The sequence below is a fragment of the Pan troglodytes genome, chromosome 12 (assembly GCF_028858775.2).
Source record: "Pan troglodytes isolate AG18354 chromosome 12, NHGRI_mPanTro3-v2.0_pri, whole genome shotgun sequence".
Taxonomy (NCBI): Eukaryota; Metazoa; Chordata; class Mammalia; order Primates; family Hominidae; genus Pan; species Pan troglodytes.
This window is the reverse complement of record NC_072410.2, coordinates 73,973,817-73,998,143: the sequence shown is the minus strand read 5'-3', so window position 1 is coordinate 73,998,143 and position 24,327 is coordinate 73,973,817. Positions and strand designations below refer to the sequence as shown.

Sequence of the window (24,327 nt, the reverse complement as noted above, 5' to 3'; positions counted from 1 at the left end):
CCTGTAGCTAAGGATCAGCCTCTCTGGACTTATCATTTGGCTAGGCCATTCTTCTTTATATTTCTGGGGAATTGTGAGGAAGTGGGTTAGGTTCCTGTTCTACTTCTTGAAATTTCATATTTCTGTATTTTTCCTAATCATGGTGTGTTTTTTTTCTCTCTCCGTACTTTTTCTGTTTTTCGTGTGGTGGAAGACCCCTTTGCAAACCCTTTCCCCTTCAAAGGCAGTACCTCACTCTCTTTTTCTTAACAGGGATCTCCTTCATTGATTTTAGGCTTTCTGAAACAAAAGTCAAGAAGAGATGTTCTCTTCAGGAATTTCTGCTTTAGCAGTCTCATTTGAGATACGGAGGACTGGATAACTGTCTTGAAATCACAGAGAGAAAACAAAACATCAGATAAATAGCCCTCATTTTCCTGTGGCAATAAAAACCAAAGCAAATTAATATTCCGATAAGTTATTCTATAATACTCTTTTCCTTAGTACATTCACGTCTCTCAAAGAAATATTTTCCCCATCACTCTGCTGCTCTTAACAGGTGGGGCACATATGGTCTGTAAGTCTAGGAGCTCTGTTTTTATCCCTGAATGGTGTTTTTAAGGACAGTAACTGTCATAAAAAGAGCAGTGCAGGGATGAGTAGGTTATGGCCTATTAAAGCTCCTTAAGGATTCGATGCCTGGATCTGACTGGTTACAGGGCAAATTCCCTGTATCTTTTTGGAAAGCAACCCTATTGGGGAGTTTAATTTTTTTCCAACACTTTTCTGTCCTACCCAGGAGGCTCAGCTATTGGTATATCTTCTTGAAATCTGGATGGATCTCCTCTGGGTCCTGGGCAATGTGGATGGGGTATTGTCTCCAGCCTAAAGTAGGCAGCTGCATGAGGATTCAGTTAGTACTAGTGAGTGGGCTGGTCCCCTAACTGTATTCTCCCACTAGGCCCTCTTCATCCTTAGAGTGATTGACCTTTTCCTTATTAGCAGTGCTATTCTAGATCCTTCTCTGGATCTTGAGAACTCCCAGGAGCTGTGGGTTCTTTTCAAGGGTGTTGCCTTCCATGAAATGTCTGTATTCTCTACATGGAAAGCAAAAAGAGAGCCCTTTGCATCTGTCTCTGAAATGTACCCACTCCAGGGCTGAGGAGTGTACTTTCTTCTTCCTGTTTTTTTCAGGCCCACCCAGTCATTCTGTATTTTCCCCAGGCAAATTTTATTGCAAATTAAGGGCTGAATTTATTGATAAGGTGTACACACCTGGGAACTGGGAATTAATGTGTTGGTTCAAGTGCCTGGGGGAGGCAATAATATTTGTTTCTAAAATTCTTTTCCTCTTTTTCACTGTGAACTTTAAAATCTCATTTTACTTTAGTGATTTTTTAAATGGTATATTACAAATACTGTTATGATATTGGGCCTCTTTATTTGTGTAGTATACTTTATCATTAAAGAATTAGTCATGGTTGTTCCATTTGTGTTTCTGCTTGCCCTCATGCCCCTCATCTTTTAAAAATGCAAAAAATCAATTTAAATGTACGCTTATCACAAAACAATAATAATAATTTTCCTTGCATGCTAACATAAACCAATTACATAGTTTCACTGGTGACTACAGAGAGAATTAAGAGATCACCAAATTATTTTGGATCTGTTACTTTTTTATTGGTCTCAGATAATGCTAGGAAAAATCCTAGTTCTTGAGAAGTCATCTGAACAGTGACTTTAACATTTTTTGGCCAGAATCTACCCTAAGAAATACAGTTTAACAACTCAGTATATATTTGCGTGTCTACTGACACACAGAACACAATTGAAACAAAAGTTTCATAAAATCATGCTGCCTTTAGCATATGATAGCCTTCCCGACATCATCTATTTGATTCTGTTTTGTTTCATTAAAAAAATTGATGGTGTTGACCCACTAAATTGATTTCACTACCTACATTTTTAACCTGTGTAGTAAAGATAGGGTGAGACACTAGTTAATTTTAAAAGAGAAAATTATTCTTTAAAAGCCCTGTAAGTCAGGAGAGTTTACCTGAGACTTGGCTTTGATATCGTATTACTTTTACTTTCAGGAACCTCTTTATTATGTCCGAGGTAAACATTTCCTATTGCATTTTTATAACAAAATACTCTAAGTTTCTTAAGTTCTTATAAAGACAGTCTCTTGGCAAATGTCATTTCTAAGCTCTTTTATAGGTAGAGAAATTTCTATGTCAGTATACTTTGAGAATTTCTCAAGTATTTTTGTTAGCATGCTGTAGTTCTTTCTTCCCTCCCTCTCTTCCTCCTTCTTTTCCTCCTCTCCTCTCCTCTCCCCTCCCCTCTGTTTCTCCTCCCTTCCCTTTCTCCTCCCTTCCCTTTCTCCTCCCCTTCTCCTCCCCTCCCTTTCTCCTCCTCTTCTCTTTTTTTGAGACAAGGTCTGGCTCTATCACCCAGGCTGGAGTGCAGTGGTGCTATCTTGGCTTACTGCAACCTCCACTTCCCAGGCTCAAGAGATCCTCATGCCTCAGCCTCCCAAGTAGTTGGGATTACAGGCATGCACTACCATGCCCGGCTAATTTTTGTATTTTTTGTAGAGACAGGGTTTTGCCATGTTGCCCAGGCCTGTCTTGAACTTGGGAGCTCAAGTGATTTGCCTGCCTTGGCCTCCCAAGGTACCAGGATTACAGGTGTGAGCCACGACACCTGGCCTATGCTATAGCTCTTTCTTACATACTTTCTTCTTTTCTCTGTAGACTAAGAAGATCTTGCTGAGTTCGTACAGTTAGTCTCTTAGGGACTGACCAACTAACCTTGTCTGGTACATTTACCTATTTTATTCGATGTGCAGAACACCTCAGTCATGGCTATAATATATGTAAATAATCACCTCTGTAGCTCAGTCTCCATAGAGCAGCAAGAAATCTATTGACACACTTTCAGTCACTTAGGTTGTGTAGGAAAAAGAATAACTTTTAGAGTGAATAGCATCAGTTAATTGTCGTGGGTAAAAAGGGAGGGGATTTAGTGGGAGATTTTATTTTGACTCATATTAGTAGGTTAATATTATCCTGGTTTTCATGTAAATACACACTAAGCCAGGTGAGAATGTTGTGATTTATAACTAGAAAGCTAAATTACAAGTAGAAAGCCCTAGGTAATAACTCTTAGGGGGAAAAAGATAAAAATATTGCTCATTTTGAGGAAAACATTATTTCTAATTATAAACACATTTATTGAAATATTTGTGACAGAGATTCTTAATTTACATGTGGACTTACTACAATCTGAGGAAACCAAAATCATGCCTTTTACAGCAAATGTTATAAATGGAGGAAAAAATACCATTGCCCTTTAAAATCATTTTGTAAATTTAGATGAGTTATTCCAGATGAATTAACCCCTGTTAGCCATTTTGCAACCTACTAGTGATAATATCAAATTTTGGTTAAAAAATACAAAATAGAAATATAAATTTATCAAGTATTGCATTTTTATGATTTAGGTATGAGAGATTATACAGAATAAGGATACACGTTTTCTATGAGACCATCTCATATAGGAAATGCTTCTTAACTAGGACAATTTTATTTTCAGTTATAAAAGTGAATCAGCTAAAAAATTATTAATCATCTATGATGTGTAAGACTCTAGATATAGTCGGAAACAGAGATGAGTGTATCACTAAAAAAACTCCTATCATAGGTGAATAAGCAGTGTGCTTGTAAAGATAATTAATAATACCCAGCATTGTAGGGTAAGAGACAAATGAGTGATGCAGAGGACAAATGCTAAAGAAGTCCAAAGAGAGAGACCACTGTGGGTTATACATTATTTATGCCCTACTTTATTTTGGATAAAGGAAGAGTCTTGACTATAGTAGATTAAGGAGAAAGTAAAGAGAGTTTAATTTTTTAAAAATAAAAAAGGCCGGGCACGGTGGCTCATGCCTGTAATCTCAGCACTTTGGGAAGCCAAGGTAGGAGGATTTCTTGAAGACTGGAGTTCAAGACCAGCCTGGGCAACATGGCTAAACCCCATCTCTACAAGAAAAAAAAAAAGCCAGGCATGGTGGTGCATGCCTGTATTTCCAGCTACTTGGGAGGCCAAGGAGGGAGGATCACTTGAGCCCAGGAGGTAGAGGCTGCAGTGAGCCTTAATCACACCACTGTCCTCCAGCCTGGCTTACAGAGTGAGACTCTGGTTGTTTTGTATTGTTTTGTTTTTCTTTAAGAAAAAAGATAAAAAAGATGAACCTATGGTTGTTTTAGGGCCTTAAAGGATGCAGGGAAGGACAGGTAAGGGGTAAGATATTCAGACAGTGAGAATGGCATGGGCTCCAGCATGGATATTCATAGGGCATGGCTAGGGAAAAGTGATTAGAACAGTTTGTTTCATGTAGAAAATCAGCAGGAAATAAAGTTAGTAGATTTAAAGTAGATCAGTAGAAATAAAGTTAGAGCTCTCTGAATGTTAGGCTAAGCTCTAAAATTTAAATTTATAGGTCTGATGAATTGCTCAGGATTTGTTTTGCAGGTATATAATAAGGTGAAATAGGATTTTATGACAATTAATCAGTGGTAGTGGGTATGAGAGTATGGACATGGGAAAGATTGGATAGGAATAAAAATTAGGGAGATACTCCAGGAGTAAGGGGAAAATGATCTGAGATGTGGGTGTGGCAATAGGAATACAATATTTTTTTCAGTTTACATTTACATGGGAAGTTTTTTTTTTCTTTTTTGAGACAGGGTCTCACTTTGTTGCCCAGGCTAGAGTACAATGACATGATCATAGCTCACTGCAACCTCGAATTCCTGGGCTTATGTGATTCTCCTGCCTCAGCCTCCCAAGTAGCTGGTACTACAGGCATGTTGCCACCACACCTGGCTAATTTTTTAATTTTAATTTTTGTAGAGATGGGGTCTCGCTATGTTGTCCAGGCTGATCTTGAACTTTTGGCCTCAAGTGATCCTCCTGCCTTGTCCTCTCAAAGTGCTGGGATTACAGGCATGAGCCACCATGCCTGGCCCTGGAATATTAACTGGTGTAGAAGACAATTCAAAAGAATAACTGGTAGATCTTAGCAACTGAAGAATATGGGAATGAGAATGAGGGAGACAATAAACTGTAACTCCATGTGTTAAAACTTATAATGTAGAAAATAAACATCAGTTTTTGTGCAAAGGTCATGAAAGTTATTGAGAGTATGCGTACAAGTAGCTTGGTCTCAAACTGCATTTGAGTGTGTAATTTAAAGTTTCTCCACAAGAATAGATTTTATTTCCCTTTTTTCCTTTGTGCTTTTTTTGCTTACTTAGCTGTTTTGGTTCTGGGATTTATATATGAAACAGAAAGTTTGTGTTAGGTATACAGCAACATGACTAATTAGTATTCTGTTATATTGCTGAGACAAATTTTAGAACACTAGCTTATGAGAGAGGCCTGCATCTGAATAAAGACAAGTAACTTGTTATGCAGCAGAAAAGTCAGAAATGTGAAAAACACAGTACAGAGAAGAGATTTTATAAAATTTATAATGTTATGATCTCTTTGAATCACTTTGCACAGTGGCATAAGGATTGAAAACAGATTGGATGTGTAGAGTGTCTAGTTATGTCTATACATTTATATAATAAAATCTCAAAGCTAAAAATTGGAAATAACACAGATATTCATTAATAGAAGAATAGAAACAATATTCTATTCATACAATGTAATACTAATCAGCAATATTCAAGCAGTAACATGGATAAGTAGCAAACACATTGGGTTGAGTCAAAGAAGCCTTATACAAAAGAGTATATACTATATGATTCTGTTTATATGAAGTTCTAGAACAGACAAACTAATTGGTGGGAGAAAAATAAAAAACCATCCTTCCCTGTGGGGCTGAGGGTCAGGAATTAACTGGGAAGGGGCATGAGGGAACTTTCTGAGGGTGATGATATTATATTACTATGCCTTGATAGAAGTTTGGGTCAGAAGTTTGGGTCACATGGTGTATGCATTTCTCAAAACTCATTAAATGGTATGCTTAAGATTCGTCCATTTCATTATATATAAATTTTATCTAGAAATGTAAATATCTTGGTTAGTAATAAAAGTGCCAAAATGTTTAGGGCTAAGTACTGATGTCTACAAATTACTCTGAAATGCATCAAAAATAAGATGAATTGATAAATAATGAATAATTATATACATATGTAATGAAGCTAATATGGTAAAATATTGTTGAACCTAAGTGGTGCTCTATGGGTGTTCACTGTACAATTCTTTCAATTTTTCTGCACATTTGAAAAGATAATAAAACGTTGGGGAAAATTTAAGGAACTTTGAATGCATATTAAACCTTTAGATGACAGTTTTACCAATATGGGAGTCAGTAAAATACAGTGATTAAGAGGCTGGGGTCCTGGATCAGAGCTTTGAGTTTAAATTCTATTAGTTGGATCTTTTATTCGTTTTGAGAACTTTGACAAATTGTAGGTTTTGCTCTCCTATAAAATGTGAATAATATCTACATCATAGAGTTTTATGAAGATTAAATGGGTTAAATTATATAACGTTTTTCAAGACGTTTGGTATAGAATTAGCTTTCAATAAGAGTTACTTTAAAAAAGTCAAAGGGGCATATAAAAAACAGTGTAGTTAAAACCATAGTTTTGTTGTCCTATAAGAGACAATTCTAGTAAGTAAAAATATCTTCCAGCAAATATTGAATGTCTTTTCCTATACTCTCCAAAGGATAGAAACGATGAAACTTAATTATTTTTAAATATTTAAACATTTTATTTCATTCAAATAAAAATATAAGCTCTAGAAAAAATTGTTTTCATTATATGTTTCATAACTTCAGAGTAATTCTAACTCAGCACATTTGTAGTGTACCATTGCCAAGATCTTGAGGTAGGAAGCAGGAAAACAAAATGCACTGAGACAGGGTTCCTACTCACGAGGAGTTTACAGTCTACAGCTTAATGTTTCACTAAGCAAATAGGCTGAAATGTGCTTTCAGATGTTTACCTTAAATTATAAATAAGTAGAATCCAGACAGGGCATAGATAAAAGTCTCTATAATAGAACAGATAGAACTTTCTGTGGTGATGAAAATATTCTGTGTCTGTGCTGTCCAGTATGGTAAGCACTAGTCACACATAGCCATTGAGAACTTGAAACGTGGCTAGTGCAACTGAGAAACTACATTTCTCATTTTATTTAATTTTAATTTAGCCACATGTGGCTAGTGGCTACCGGATTGGACAGTGCATCTCTAGAGTGTGTTTTTCAAACTACCTGAGGAAAAAGGCCAGTTATTTTAAATTTCTGATCTGTTATGAACTAATATTTTTATAGAAAGCAATACAAATTACGAAAATGAAAAAAAAAGATATGCAAAATACCTCCTCAGTTTTTTAAAAGATTCATCAAACAAAATTACTGTGTCAAAATTTCTATAAAAATTTCTAAACACTCTCAACTTCAGTATTTATGCCATGTAACAATGACAAATAGTTTTTAGTATGGCAGTGGTCATAGACTACACTTTCTACTAGGTAGAAGTCTCTTGCCTAATGTACCTAAAAATAAATAATTTCCTAAATCCAACCCTTTATGTTAAAATTACTGGTACAGGTAATTTTTTTTTACAGGTTTAAGAACAATTCAATAATGCATTTAACTGATGTAACAGTTAACACTCTGTGTAGCAAGTCTTGTCTAGGAGAGCTGTACCTTGACAGTGCAATGTGGACAACTTCAAGGTGGATTGAGAAGGCTTATTTGATCCAGTGAAGCCATTTTTGCAGTTGGAGGTGTAAGCTGAAAAATCTTTCCTTCTATAAAGTTCAGCCCGACGTTTACAGCAGCCAAATTTGCTCAGCAACAGAAAGAAATCTCTTTGGAATGTCTTAGTGAATATTGCATACAGAAATGGATTGGCACAAGAATTGATGGGATAAAAAAGAACCAGTAAAACTTTAGAGTTGGTTACTGTGATAAGAGGTACTTTCAAGGCAGCTGAGATGGCAAAAAAAGAGATAGGTGCCATGCAGGTGAAATCGGTGAAGATGAGGATTGCCATTTTCTTAGCAATCTTTGTATCTTTATTGGTAGCCATTAATTCTGGGTTTCGAACTGCAAAATAAATTTTAATGTAGCAAGCACAAATTATGAAGAAGGCCACCACATTGAGAATCAGGATGGTTAATATATAGACTTGTGAGAGAGTGGTTTCCACATCCATGGGGAAGCAAATACTGACCTTCATGTAATTGCTGACACCGACAAGGGGCAACATAGCAATTAGAGAAGAAAAGAGCCATCCTCCAAGCATAATCAGAATGGCATGTCTTAATCGCAGCTTTTGGTCCAGGTGAATAGCATAGGTGATGGTGTGCCATCTTTCTAGAGTGATGACGGTGAGGGTGTAGACAGAAAGTTCACTTGCGAATACAGTGAAAAAGCCAGCAGTGCTGCACCCACTCCCTGTCTGCCAGTCTATGGCATGGTTATAGTACTGGCCCTTGGTTTGGGAATCAACTGAGGCTATGAGCAGCAGATAGAGCCCCATGCAAAAGTCTGCAAAGGAGAGATTGCACATGAGAAAACGAGGCACTGTAAGTTTGTAACGACTTGTCAGGAGAACAAAAAGAACAGTCATGTTTCCCATGATGGCTAGAATATTAATCAGCCAAATCAGGACCCTAAGGAAGTCATAGCCCATAATATCTTCACAGGGATTAAAAGCATCTGGTTCAGGAGCACATCGGGGTGTCTTGGGTAAGCAGAAACCATATTCATAGTCCCAGCCACTCAGTTCACTCTCAGCAAGCATGGAAGAATAACTGTAAGAAGAATTATTGGCTTGAGGTAAGGGATTTTCTCTGAGTATTAAAAAATTCAAGAATTATGTTTCTTTAAAGCCAAAGAAACAAAAGGAAACAAAGCCATAATAGCCTCAGCCTTACATTTATTTGTTAAATTATTTGAGAACTCTGATTTGATGTAGGAGTACCTTAAGAAGGGAATGAAAAGCCATTTAGACTATATATACACACACATACATACACACATATATATACATATATATACACATATATACATATGTACACACACATATACATATATACACATATATATACTATACGTACATACATATATATATATAACATTGATACAAAAACTTAATGAAGCTGTTTACAAAGGATGACTTTCTTTGGAAAACAAGTTTAGAAAGACAATCTATGCTTGGTAAATCTAAAATAATCCTTTGTTGGCATTTTCTTAACTATTTATCTCTCATTTAGTTGCCAACCAAACTGCTACCAAGCTGTTCGTATGTAGTAGAACACAAATGGAATTGGAAGGCTCATGTTGTTGAAAGTCATTAGCTACTGGTGGACTTGTTTGCACTTAAGTCCCTAGCTAATCAAATAGTCCAATCGAGAAGTAGAAACCAAGGATAGATGATTAGAAATTTAGGAGCAGAGGAAGAATATAGTTGTGGACAATAGGAAGAGATGGTGAAAACATTGCTCTTTAGGGGTATGAGTCAAAGACAGAGGGAGGCTTAAGAGGTACTTTGTCCCTAGTGAAACAACAGTCCTTCCTTTGCCACTCCTTTCCAACCCCACTGATACTTCCTGAGTTTAGGGTCTTTTCCTCTCTCTCTCTCTTTTTTTTTTTTTTTTTTTTTTTTTTTTTTTGAGACGGAGTCTTGCTCTGTCACCAGGCTGGAGTGCAGTGGCACAATCTTGGCTCACTGCAACCTCTGCCTCCCAGGTTCAAACGATTCCCCTGCCTCAGCCTCCTGAGTAGCTGGAACTACAGGCGCATGCCACCACACCCAGCTAATTTTTTTGCATTTTTAGTAGAAACGGGGTTTCACCGTGTTGGCCAAGTTGGTCTCCATCTCCTGACCTCGTGATCTGCCTGCCTCGGCCTCCAAAGTGCTGGCATTACAGGCATGAGCCACCACGCCCGGCCCAGGTTTTTGTCCTCTCTTATGGAGCAATTAGTTTTCTTCCTGATATCCTTTCTCCAATTTTAGCTCTCTCCCTAGTCCATTCTGTATGTTCCTTCTAGAATGGCCTTTCCCAAATACAAAGTTACTAATTTCACTTATCGAATTCAAACCTGCCCCAGGCTCTTATTGGCTATGAGATAAAATCCAAACTCATTGTGATGACTTCCAAGGCCCTCCTTGGTCTGGGTTCTGCCTATCTCTCCAACCTCATCTCTAAGAAGCAGTAGTGCTGCAGAATTCAGAGAATGGGCTCTGGAGCAAGATTGCCAGGATCCATTCCTAGCATGGCTCGTACAGGCTGTGTAATCCCAGGAGAGTTAATTAATATCCGTGTGCCTCAAGTTCTTTATTTGCCAAGTAGGGATAATAATCATAGCTTCTATGTTAGAGTTGTGCTAAGAGTTGAATGCATTCATACATGTAGAATGTTTAGAATAATTCTTGAAGCAATCAATATTAGGGATTCTTAAAATTAGCTCTTGCAGATCCCTTGGGCAACCTTCCCTTTGGTCACATAAAATGACTCGTAGTTCTCTGAATAAGTTCTACTGTTTCACTCCTCTGTCTTTGTACGTACTTCTGCCTAGAATTTTCTTCCTTTCCTCATCTCTCTGGTGAATTCCTCCTCATCTGTAAAGATAAGCTCTTCTATGAAGGCTTTCTTGATTATAGTACCCAAGTATTATTTATCCTCCTGCCAGAGCTGCACTTAATACAATTGCAATTATCAAAACCTATTGCAATTAAGTGATGATGCATGTCTATCTTCTTTAATTGTCTAATCACTTCTTGAAAACAGAGGACTAGGTTTTACTTATTTCTGAAATCCCAGTGCCTAGCACAGTTTTGGCTCAGAGTGTTCATTCAATACATGTTTGTAGAGTGAATAATTCTAAACCGGGATGATTCTAGCTCTGAAAGGAACTGAGAGGATACAGGGACAATGAGCACACAGCATGATGCATGTAGGCTCAACAAACATTTTTGTTTTTACCCATCTTCTGCTAATACAATCTTAGGAACTGGAGAAATGGGCATAATTTTTCTGTCAAGGCCATTACATATATGTATTTATAATACATTTTTGTATAATACATGAGGAGCCTTATGGTTCCTACATATTATTAAAAGCATATTTTTCTCTGCTTTCGAAAGCTAACTTCTCATGTTTTGTATTTTAAGTGCATACCTAGTTCAGTGAGTGGAGGAGATAATAAATTGGAAGAATACAATACTGAAGGGAAAGAACACAGATTTTTAAAAAGAAAAAAAATCTGTGACCTGGGACTCCGAAAATATGTTAGAGTATTGTGGAGCCCAGTTTGGAGCTAGAGAAGGGCTGCTGCTATGTACAGAAGACCGCATAGGAACCTCTCGTGTTTTATTATTAAATATTGTTATAACCAGCACATTTGTTTGTCCTCTTCTCACAGACATCAATATAATTATCATTTTTTAATCTTTAAAGGGAGGAGATGGTTATAAAGAACTATTAAAGAAAATAGATCATAAATTTCTTAGCATTAGAAAGGTTTTAAGGCCGGGCGCGGTGGCTTATGCCTGTAATCCCAGCACTTTAGGAGGCTGAGGCTGGCAGATCACCTGAGGTCAGGAGTTTGAGACCAGCCTGGCCAGTATGGCAAAACCCTGTCTCTACTAAAAATACAAAAATTAGCCAGGCGTGGTGGTATGCCCCTGTAATCCCAGCTACTTGGGAGGTTGAGGCAGGAGAATCGCTTGAACCCGGGAGGTGGAGGTTGCAGTGAGCTGAGGTCGTGCCACTGCACTCCAACCTAAGTGACAGACCGAGATTCTGTCTCAAAAAAAAAAAAAAAAAAAAAAGGGTTTTAAAGGCCATCTCATTGAATCCTTTCATTTTATTGGTAATGAAACCAAGATTAAAGGAGGTCAGTGACTTGTCCAAGGTCTCTTGGGGATAGTGACAGTGGCAGCATGAGGTCTTCATAATCACAGTTCAGAGACCTTTCCCCTAACTTCACTCTCTCTCATTGTTTTTCAAAGTGTGGTCCTTGGATCAGCTCCATCAGAATCACCAGGGTGTTTGTTAAAATGCAGACCCCTGGCTTTACCCCAAACCCTGAATAAAAAATCTATAGAGACACCGCCCAAGAGTTTGCATTTTAAGTAAGTTCTCTGGATGATTCATACAAAATAATAGCCTTTGTTAAATTAGATGAAAACAGTCCAGCTATTCCTGATTTCCTTTACTCCTTTCCCCTTATCAAAACTACTTCAGCTGTTAGAAGCACTATTGTAAAACTTCTAAAAATTCTGCCATGATTTCTGATTAAATTTATATCAACAAGAGGTCAAACATGTTTTCTCACTTCCTCTCGCTGTCTGATCCTTTGTCCTTTCTTTTTTTGCCCTTCTGGGCATATGTCTAGCAATTTTTCTCCCTGGTGATTTGTCTTCGGACTAAATGCCCACCTGCTGTTACTGGTATTTGTGTCCTGGGATGGCTCCTGAGGGCAGCATCATGCTTATTGACAAAGCCCAGCACAGAGCTGTCTTTAGTATTAGAGGCTATGTGGGGAGTATGAATGGACTCACATGGGCTTAGTAATATTGAATCAGAGGAAGGAGAGCTGTAGCACCGCTGCTCCAGTCACAAGAAAGAAAGGAGAAAAGATGGGAATTTTAGGAGGACAATAGGGCCAACCATAGAGGTAAGGACACATTATCTTGGGGAGAATAGGTAAGCCTTAGTGGCTGGCTCTAGAATTTCTAAACTCTAGGGACTGAGGAATGGCTATCTGGTGGGAAGTAGGAGGTAGGAGATTTATCATAAAATGCTTTCACAAGGAGAATGCTCTTTTTACTTAGATTTTATGTTAATTTCAGTTAGTTTTGGAGATGCTAGAGATTAGGGACTTGTCTTAAAGCAGTGATAGCATAGCAAACTTAAGCTTGTATATGCTCATTTGAGAAGGTTTATGGTGAGGACTGGTGAGGATTATATTGAGGATGGTTTAAAGTCTTCCTTCCCCTCCAACCACTCCTTGGTGCTATTATTAACTATATCCATAAATGTTTTCTTGATGATAAGAATAAAGTCATGTGGTTGCAAAAGAGTTACATAGAAGGTTGCTGATAGAATACTGAGCAAGAAGAGAGGGAAGGGTGAAGAAAAGGCCACTGGAGGATATGGGTGCCAGACCTACTGCGAGAAAAGGAAAAGAAGGAGACAGTAATACTTATTTACCCTTGGTGTTGTCGCATTGCTTAGCAACTTCCTTCATTCTCATGGTTCTGAAAGCCAAATGGTATTTCTGCTGTTCCTTACAGATGAGGAGAAAGGTCTCAAAAGGGATAAATTTTGCCAGCGATACTCTGTTACAGGAAGATTACTTCCAAAGATTCATATACTTGGAGTGGAACCCCAAAGTCCAGGGTCATTCCACCGTACCAACCTGAAGCATCTGTCTAACTTGGAGATTGATAGGAAAAGAAAAGAAGAGAAAATTTCAGAAAGAGATTGGCAAAGTATCTTAGAGGGACATCTAGTTTTGTAGTCTGGAGGACTCATGGGGGCATAATAAAACTTCTAAATCTTAGTAAATGTGCCATAGGGACACTGGGATTATCTTTTGAGGCATGCTCTTTTACAGTTGAAGATAAGTGAAATGCCAAGGCAGCCAGCATTTATAGCAGAAAAGTGTTAAAAGTTAGTCAGTAAAATAGAGATGTAGCTTCCATCCAGTGTATGTGGTAGCGATAGCATTAAGACTCATTTTAAGCTCAGGAGCATAGTTGTCGAGGTAGCCTAAGTCTCCTTTAAGGGAAGTGGCTACTTTTAAGCTACCTTTGCAATTAGTTAATCTTTGTGGAATGTTGACCATGTGACTAGGGAAAATTCTTACAAATGAAGCTATCAGTTATATCAGCCTTTGGTGACATCAACATACCTGCAAAGTTTTAATTTTTGAGGAGGCTTTAATATAATTGTAGAATAAATATTAAGGAACATTTTAAAATAGTTTTTTTAAACAGTTGAAAGACATACCTGATCAACTTGATGCCAATTGCAAAGAAAAAATTCCCATTTTAAAACTATTAAAAGTTGCTTTGCAACAGCTCCGTAACCAAGACTTGTATCAAAAGAAAATAATTGATGCTGATAATAAGGTGCACACAGAACAAGATACGACTTCTGAGTTTCCTTGCATGCAAATACTTACAGTGTTTTATTATTCACTTTCCTTACTGTGCTTTCACATTGTTTGGAAAAGTTTTCAGAAATGGAATGTGAAAAATTCTGTCTGAAAGAGAAGAGGTTAAAAAAAGCATTTGAGCTTTTGGTCTTCAGGCTAAACCTGACTGTGCATCTATTTATGCTTTGTTCATGCAAATTCTTTACCTATTACACCAGCATCTTGTTCTGCACCATTGTCCTAACTGAAATGCTTCCTGAGGAGAGAGTAAAGGCTTCTGAATTGTCATTAGAGTGCTTCCAGCTTAGATAAAATGCGTCTGAATACTAAGCGTTTTGTGTGGGCACTAGAGATGAAAAAACTTAAATTTGTCATATTGAATCAAGGATTTTCCAATGATTACTAAAAGCTACTTTTATGATATATTGAGGTTTGCTCCTTACCACTCTCCTTTCCACATTGGCCTTAACAAATAGTCATTCTGTGTTTGTGGTTTTGAATTGTAACTGGGCATCTTTTTTGTAAGGATTTGAAGATGCTGGACCTGACATTATGATGTGAATTTCAGGTTATTTTTTCTTATGTGCAGAAACATACGTGGGTGCTCCCTAGTCCTCCATCTTTCCCTCTAAGAAGTTTAGCCTGTGGAAAGAAGAGAAATACCAATAAAATAAAATGAGGCCTGTTCTCACCTGGGGGAGCACTTACCTAGAGATGAAATTTAAGGGAGATACAAATGAATAAAGATATAGGGTATAAGCATTCCCTTTTCTCCCACAGCCTTGCCAGCATCTGTTGTTTTTCTCATTGTGGTTTTGATTTGCATTTCTCTGATGATTAGTGATGATGAGCATTTTTTCTTTAGAAGACATACAAGCAGCTAATAAGCATATGAAAAAATGCTGTTCTATTCATGCCCTTTGCCCATTTTTTAATGGGATTATTTATTTTTTTGCTTGTTGATGCGTTTAATTTCATTATAGATCCTGGATATTAGTCCTTTGTCAAATGCATAGTTTGTGAATATTGTTTCCTATCCTGTAGGTTGTCTGTTTACTCTGTTGATAGTTTCTTTTGCCGTGTGGAAGCTCTGTAGTCTAATTAGGTCCCACTCATCAATTTATGTTTTTGTTGCAATTGCTTTTGAGGACTTAGCTAAAAATTCTTTGCCAAGGCTGATGTCAAGAAGGGTATTTCCTAGGTTTTTGTTTAGGACTTTTACAGTTTGAGAAAAGGGAATTCTCATACACTGTTGGTGGGAGTGTAAATTAGTTCATCCACTGTGGAAATCAGTTTGGAGATTTCTAAAAGAACTTAAAACAGAGCTACTATTCAACTCAGCAATCTCATTACTCGGTGTATATACCCAATGAAATAGATCATTATACCAAAAAGACATGTGCACTTATATGGTCATTGCTATGCTATTCACAAAAACAAAGACGTGGAATCAACCTGGGTGCCTGGATTGGATAAAGAAAATGTGGTACATATATACAATGTAATTCTATGCAGCCATAAAAAATCATGTCTTTTGCAGTAACATGGATGGAGCTGGAAGCCACAATCTTAAGTAAATTTATTCAAGATTAAAAAACCAAATACTGCATCTTCTTACTTATAAGAGGGAGCTAAACACTGGGAACATATGAACATAACTGGGAACATATGAACAGGCACTGCAGAATACTAGAGGGGTCAAGGAAGGAGGGAGGCATGGGTTGAAAACTACCTATCGAGTATTATGCTCACTTCCTGGATGCAATATACTCATGTAACAAACTGGTACATGTACCCCCTGTATCTAAAATAAAAGTTGAATCAAAAAAATAGTGGTTGTCCACAGAGGAGGTCTACAGAAAAAAAAAAACAGTGGTTTCTTCATAATTACAAATGCCCCTGATTGTCTCTTATTTCTTCTCTCCTCATATTCAGTGCCCTGATGGCATTCTCATGACAGTCCATCTTTGATTTCATAGAGAATGAAATTTGCATCTTCTCTGATGAGACAATGCATTGTTTCTACACAGTTCATGCATATTCTATGAAAGAAGTATCATGCTGTTGACACATTATTACAAGGTTTATCAACTGCATTCATTAAGAATTTGGACATTATGGAAAAGGACAGGCTCAGAAGGGACTACTTCCAAAAGGTTGCTTGGTGAAGTCAGATCAAGTTTCCCTGAGGGCAGTAGGGTGCAAGGCCGCAACCAGAAAAGATATGTGACACTTGCCTATTTTCCTTCTCATAAGTTTCAAATAGACTTATATTGTAATAGCAATTTGTAAAACATCAGAAAATTGAATTGTAACACACAGAAAGCAGGTAAAACATGAATGTATAGCTCAATGATTTCTCACAGAATGATCACCTACGTACCCATTAGTCAGGTCAATAAATGAAAATAAGCCACACCTCCTCCCTGCCCCCGCCAAGAAAAAAGAGAAATGGGAAAAGAGAGCAGGCTGTGAGGGCCTCAACTTTTACTGATGAGGAAGGATAAATGAGGCAATTCAAATTGGACATTTCTATGTATTATTCTTCTACAATACTTATGAGACAATTCCTTGCAGGAATACTTTGTCTCTTTCACCTACTGGAATAAAAATCCCTGAACTAAAATTTTCACATGCCAGTGATTTCAGAAGGGGTGTGATTTCTTTGCCAAAAAATGTGGGTATCCAGAATCAGCTTTATCATAAACCAGTATCTCTGTCATTTTCCTAATTGTTCTCTCACCAGCTTTGCTCACCTCCAAACCATCCTCTACCTTGCTGCAAAGTGGTATTTTATAAAAGCAAATTTGAGTCATCTTGCTTAAAAGTCTTCATGGCTCCCCATCCTCTAAACAACCGGGCCTGGCACTCAGACCATCATGGCCCACATCTCCTTGGCTTCCTCTTCTGACTCATCTTCTTCCATGTGTCCATGTTTCAATTTTTCTGAGTGAGTTTCATCTACTGTCTCTTGCCTTTGTGTCTTCACATGAGCTATTCTATCTTCTTTGTCTGCTTTTTCTCACTCTGTCTAGACAACTCCTGCCTGTTCTTCAAGACTCAGCATAAATCACTTCCCTCAGGAAGCCTTCCATAATCCCTGCTGCCATTAACAAACTCTTCTTCAGTGCTCCCAGAACACTCTGTTCTGTTCTCAGATCTGTCGTAACATTTGCCGTGTTGGACTTAAATATTGGCTCTCTTGTGTGTTGCTCCCATACAGCTGTCTGTGACTTATCTTTGTAACCTCAGGCTTTCACACAGTATTTGAAACATAGTAAGTGCTCAGTTAATGTTTTGGAAGATCAGTTAATGGCACATGACTCTGTGAATACAGCAAGTGTTTTGTCTTCTCAGCTACCCAAAAAGCCTCAGGTGGAGCTGAACCTCCTATATGCAAGGTACAAATAATGCATACTGGTTGATTAATTATAAATAATTCATTTTGGTTGATTCCAAACAAAGACAGCAGCATCTGGTGTCACTCTCTCAGTGCCTTATCTAATTAATTGAATGGAGCCTATCTCCTTAGGCTGCAATAATAACCCTTTAGGGCAGTGTTGTTCCACCTGTGAGTTGTGTGACCCATTGGTGGGTCATGCAAGCAATAGAGTGCATCAGGACCGGCATTAAAAATAAAAAAAGCATAAAATAAAATAGAGTAAAATAAGAAAATATCAGCATATTACATATTAAAAAGTTAAGTATCACTCTGCTTTATTTCTGTTACATATGTGACATGTACTGGGTTGCAATACAAAAGTATTTGTTACTGTGCATCTCAGTCAAAAAAGTCTGGAAAACAGTGCTCTGAGGAAAGAACGGAATTCTGCCACCGTGTCCCCCACCCTGGACTGAACGGAATCAGATACCCACTACTGGATGCAAACCATGCAGGAGCTCCTTCCCTTCCTGTTCCCATGCTAAGCTTATCTTTAGCTGTAATTCTGTTCTGAAATAGAAGATGCTCGTCTACTAGGAGAGAAATAGTTTTGAAAACTTTCTGTAATATTTTGTGTCCATTTTTAAATTAAAGATTTAAACATTAGGTAAATTTTACCCTCCTGAGGCTTCTTCCTTCACTTAAAAAAATGATGCTCTCTGATAAGGATTAGAACAAATCCTTTGAGATGCCAGTTTTGTACTCCATTCTGCAAATGCTAAAATGGCCTCTAATTCAGTTTACCCAGAATTGGCTACAAAGGTCTTCTAGCTGCAGGGCGAATCAACTATTTGGTAGCAGTTTCCACAAGGAAACAGAACAGTTTGTTTTCTTCTTGTCTATTTGAAAGTGACCCCATGTCTACGGAGCTGGCCAAGAAGGCACGGAGTGAAGGGGAGTGGAGCTGTCTACTCATTGACTATTTTGAAATCTGAATTTCTGCCACAGCTTGGGTAGGCTTTACCTTTTGGTTTTTACTTACTCTTTTGTTGGCAAGTTTCTAAAAGCACAGCAGTGGCTGGGGTAAGTCAACGTGGCCTCCAGGAGATTGACAAATGTTTCTCTTGATGGCAATTTTTTTAGAGAATAGGATGACGTGGCAATTAGCCTCTGAATGGACTCTAGGCCATAGCTCGGCAGGGCCTGCAATTTGGTGGAAGAAATATCCCTGAACAATAAAGGGGAGAAATGCTTTTTATTTTTTTATTTTATACATTTTTTTTTTTTTTTGAGACGGAGTCTCGCTCCGTCGCCCAGGCTGGAGTGCAGTGGCACGACCTCGGCTCACTGCAAGCTCCGCCTCCTGGGTTCACGCCATTCTCCTGCCTCAGCCTCCCGAGTCGCTGGGACTACAGGCGCCTGCCACCACGCCCGGCTAAGAGACCGGGGTTTCACCGTGTTAGCCAGGATGGTCTCGATCTTCTGACCTCGTGATCCGCCCACCTCGGCCCCTCAAAGTGCTGGGATTACAGGCATGAGCCACCGCGCCCGGCCATATTTTATACATTTTATTCAAAGAATGAAACCTCCCCTCAACAATATTATCATTATAAGCTCTGAGGAATCTTTTCTCCATCTTGCTTTCCCCTTAATTCTCCATTTCAATTATTCTCACTAAGATCTGAATTCAGAAAAGCGAGTCTGTATTTTTTCTCATGTGCGCCTCATTATTCTTTTCAAGGTTAAGTATAACTCCTTGCACCTACCATACATTTATTAGCATTTCTCTCTCTCTCCCCTCTTCCAACTCCTTTTCCCTACCCTCTCTCTTCCTCCCCACCCTCTCTCTTCCTCCACTTCTCTCCACTTAGCAGAAGTGAAATAACCGCTTGCTTTATGCGACAGCCAGCACATGCAGTTACATCAGCTTTTGTGCTCTACCCCAGGGGAAATTATTCAGGGCTTCAGATGCCTCAGTCTTTGATTGATTAAGCCCTGCAGGAGAGGTTTTCATGAAGCATAGCCTGGTTACTTATTAAGAGCTGCTGTGTGGCATTAGCCATCATCTACCTAGGAAGCAGAATGCATGTTCTCTAATGCATGTTCTCTAATGCATTCTCTAATGCAGAATGCATGTTCTCTAATGATTCATCTGTTCAAAGCAAGCGAACACTCAGCCTTGCAAGCCGAACTGTGTGAAAAGCTCAGGCTTTGTCAACAAGGTCCTGAACTCTTTGGTTTTACTAGACTTGAGGCAATGCCCAAGAAAATTCCAAACACATTAAGTGTTAGGAGAAAAGAGTCAATGGGAATTAAACAATTCTGCTTATCTTCTAAGTGGCTGCTGCTGGTGCCTCACAAAACTTTTCCAATCAGCACAGCTCCCCTCAGCAATCATTCCCAAGACTTGGTGTTTAGCACATGGGAGGGGACCAATAGATGATTGATGGAAGATGAACTTGACGACATGGAATGATGATGGTGTAGGCCCTCAGTGGAAAAATTAAGGCAGCAAAATTTGTCTCAGGGGCTTCGGACTTTCCTGCTTTTGTGTCCCTGTTGATTTAGGTAACCAGGGTTCTCATTCTGCTTTATAGGGTTTTTATCTCAGACATGTTAGGGATTGAGATCTTTGAAGATCTGGTGGCTTTTTTGTTTGTCTTTTGAGTGGGTACATTTAAAATTACGTTCTTAGAAACAGTAAGGCCTCGTTACAAAGGAGTGAACCTCTGATAGTGGGTTTTCAGTCTTAGTAACAGACTAGTGGGAGAAATGCTTTTTGAGTAAGGGTGGAGTGGATGCTTTTAGATACGATTCAAGTCCTAGGGGTATAATGAGAACAACCCCTTGGGAAGGAAGAGACCTAGGTCTGGTGCTAGTGTTTTGGACATGAGAGTGTAGGGGTCTGTAGTGCCCACAGTCACTTCTAAGGAGCTAACCAAGCAGCTCTTCAAGCAAATACTGTCATGCAGGAGTCTTGGGAACACAGTGGGTTGGTTGTGTTTTGCACCTGAGCCAGAGGCAGCTCTCTTTTTTTGCCTAGTGACCAAGTAGATGGACAGCTTGCTGTAACAGCTCTGCCTACAGGATGTGCTAAACTGGAGAGTATTCAGCCAACTTACAAGATTCGGAGTCTGGTATGCTTTGCATATGAGACATGCAGAAAAAGACCCCTAGGATAAGGTTGCCAGAAGTTGAGAGCAGAGAAAGCAGTGGGCAGGAGCCACAAGGTAGTGGAAGTCATAAGTAAACAGAAGTTATGGGGTTGAGTGGATATTAGTGGGAGTTAGGACTGACAATGACAGAAGTTAGGAAGCAGAAAGATGTAGGAATTTTAGTGGTGGGAGTTAGGAAGTAGAGTCAGAAGTCGATAGTGGCAGGACTTACGAAGTAGACAGAGTGAGAACTGGACAGTGGCAGGAGCTAGGAAATAGGTGAAGTCAGGAGTTGACTGTGGGAGCTAGGAAATAGCACAGTCAGGGCTCAACAGTGGCAGGAATGGGAAGTAGAGAGTCAAAAGTGGATAGCAGGAAGGAGTTAGGAAATAGAGAGTGAGGGGCTGAGGGGCAGAAGCTAGGAAGTAGACAGACTTTGGGTTTTATAATGGTGGAAACAGAAATTAGACAGAGCCATGAGTTGATCTTGGCGGGATCTACAGTACGAAGAATAACCAGGACGGCTCATTTCCTTCCCTTGCTCAAAACCCCAAAGCCTCCCCATCTCATTAAAAAAAGACAAAGTCTATATAAGTGACCACGGGCCCCGCCATGATCCAGCTCTCTGCCACGTCTCTGTCCTTATATTCTGTGATTCCCTTCTTTGCTCCCTCTGCCATATTGGCCTCCTTGCTGTTCTTCAAATACACAAGGCAAGATTCTGTCTCAGGCCTTTGCTTTTGCTGTTCCCCCTCCTGGAACACTTTTCCTGCAGATAATCACGTAACTTGCTCTCTTAGTTCCTTTAGGTGTTTGTTCAAACGACACTTTTTCAGGATAGTCTTCCCTCACCATCCCCTTTAAAATAGTAATTCCCCCTCTCCAGAACTCCTTTCCCCCCAGCCAAATGAGTTTTCTCCTCTACAACCAATAGCATTTGGACAACTACATATTTTATTTACTTATTCAATCCTTGTCTGTCTTCCCCATCCTATGAAGGCAGAAGTGTTTGTCTCTTCTTATTCTCTGCCATTTCCCTGATGCCTAATCCAGTGACTACCACATAGTATGGGTTCATAAGAGTTAGTGAATAAACGGATGAATAAACAAACAAATGAACTGGGTTACCCTGCTCACCATTTTTCTAGAACTTTTCTCATTGTAAAATGACATGCCTGTTTATTGCTTTGCGTTTGTTGTTGTCTCCCTTATGTGACTGTCATCTCATTAAGGGCAAGGACCAGGGCTATTTTACTTACTACTGTCTGTTCACCACGGTGCCTGGTACACAGGATAGGTTCAATCAATGTTTGTTGAATAAATAACATCTGCTAGAGTAGGGTGTCGTGGACTGCCACCTCTATGATGGGATAACTGGTCGCCGTGTGTGAGAGCAGCACAGTATCTGGAACTCTGTTGCATTTCTCCCTGAAGCCTGACTGCAGCTTCAGCTCTCTGCAGGATGTTGGATGTTTTACGTTGGATGTTTCAGGCTTTGTCAGATTCAATATTCTATTCCTCCTAACTTTCTCATGTATCTTTTTTTTTTAAAATACTTTAAGTTCTAGGGTACATGTGCAAAACGTGCAGGTTTGTTACATAGGTATACATATGCCACGTTGGTTTGCTGCACCCATCAACTTGTCATTTACATTAGGTATTTCTCCTAATGCTATCCCTCCCCCAGCTGCCCACCCCCCGACAGGCCCTGGTGTGTGATGTTCCCCCCCCCGTGTCGATGTGTTCTCATTGATCAACTCCCACTAATGAGTGAGAACATGCGGTGTTTAGTTTTCTGTCCTTGTGATAGTTTGCTGAGAATGATGCTTTCCAGCTTCATCCATGTCCCTGCAAAGGACATGAACTTATCCTTTTTTATGGCTGCATAGTATTTCATGGTGTATATGTGCCACATTTTCTTTATCCAGTCTATTATTGATGGACATTTGGGTTGGTTCCAAGTCTTTGCTATTGTGAATAGTGCCGCAATAAACATACGTGTGCATGTGTCTTTATAGTAGCATGATCCTTTAATAGTACAATCCTTTGGATATATACCCAGTAATGGGATCGCTCGGTCAAATGGTATTTCTAGTTCTAGATCCTTGAGGAATCACCACACTGTCTTCCACAATGATTGAACTAATTTACAGTCCCACCAACAGTGTAAAAGTGTTCCTATTCCTCCACATCCTCTCCAGCATCAGTTGTGTCCTGACTTTTTAATGATTGCCATTCTAACTGGCATGAGATGGTATCTCATTGTGGTTTTGATTTGCATTTCTCTCATGACCAGTGATGATGAGCATTTTTTCACAGGTCTGTTGGCTGAACAAATGTCTTCTTTTGAGAAGTGTCGGTTCATATCCTTTGCCCATTTTTTGATGGGTTTGTTTGTGTTTTTCTTGTAAATTTGTTTAAGTTCTTTGTAGATTCTGGATATTAGCCCTTTGTCAAGATGGATAGATTACAAAAATTTTCTCCCATTCTCTAGGTTGCCTGTTTACTCTGCTGATAGTTTCTTTTGCTGTGCAGAAGCTCTTTAGTTTAATTAGATCTCATTTGTCAATTTTGGCTTTTGTTGCCATTGCTTTTGGTGTTTTAGTCATGTAGTCTTTGCCCATGCCTATGTCCTGAATGGTAATGCCTAGGTTTTCTTCTAGGTTTTTATGTTTTTAGGTCTTACATTTAAGTCTTTAATCCATCTTGAGTTAATTTTTGTATAAGGGTTTAAGGAAGGGATCCAGTTTCAGCTTTCTGCATATGGCTAGCGAGTTTTCCCGACACCATTTATTAAATGGGGAATGCCATTTGTTTGTGTCCTCTTTTATTTTGTTGAGCAGTGGTTTGTAGTTCTCCTTGAAGAGGTCCTTCACATCCTTTGTAAGCTGGATTCCCAGGTATTTTATTCTCTTTGTAGTAATTGTGAATGGGGAGTTCACTCATGATTTGGCTCTCCGTTAATTTCTTATTGGTGAATAGGAATGCTTGCGATTTTTGCACATTGATCTTGTATCCCAAGACTTCGCTGAAGTTGCTTATCAGCTTAAGGAGATTTTGGGCGGAGACGATAGGGTTTTCTATATACAATGATGTCATCTGCAAACAGAGACAATTTGACTTCCTCTTTTCCTAAATGAATACCCTTTATTTCTTTCTCTTGCCTGATTGCCCTGGCCAGAACTTCCAATACTATGTTGAATAGGAGTGGTGAGAGAGGGCACCCTTGTCTTGTGCCAGTTTTCAAAGGGAATGCTTCCAGTTTTTGCCCATTCGGTATGATATTGGCTGTGGGTTTGTCATAGATAGGTCTTATTATTTTGAGATACATTCCATAAATACCTAGTTTATTGAGTGTTTTTAGCATGAAGCGCTGTTGAATTTTGTCGAAGGCCTTTTCTGCATCTATTGAGATAATCATGTGTTTTTTTGTCATTGGTTCTGTTTATGTGATGGATTACATTTATTGATTTGCATGTGTTGAACCAGCGTTGCATCCCAGGGATGAAGCCGACTTGATTGTGGTGGATAAGCTTTTTCATGTGCTGCTGGATTTGGTTTGCCAGTATTTTATGGAGGATTTTCGCATCGATGTTCATCAGGGAT

The 24,327-nt window shown here is 38.9% G+C and overlaps 2 protein-coding genes across 2 annotated transcripts in view; one reads left to right on the top strand and one right to left on the bottom strand.

Annotated features, from left to right (window-relative positions):
• Nucleotides 1-24,327, top strand: part of GTF2A1L (general transcription factor IIA subunit 1 like) — a 121,041-nt gene that overhangs the window by 62,280 nt on the left and 34,434 nt on the right. The window lies entirely within an intron of this gene.
• LHCGR (luteinizing hormone/choriogonadotropin receptor) overlaps nucleotides 7,606-24,327 on the bottom strand; it is a 69,351-nt gene continuing 52,629 nt past the window's right edge. Inside the window, exons 9-11 of the mRNA XM_003309005.5 lie at nucleotides 18,609-18,794; nucleotides 14,212-14,292; nucleotides 7,606-8,828 (exon numbers count right to left, since the gene is read on the bottom strand). Coding sequence (XP_003309053.2) covers nucleotides 7,676-8,828; nucleotides 14,212-14,292; nucleotides 18,609-18,794 — 1,420 coding nt within the window. The 3' untranslated portion in view covers nucleotides 7,606-7,675. The remainder of the gene's footprint in view (nucleotides 8,829-14,211; nucleotides 14,293-18,608; nucleotides 18,795-24,327) is intronic.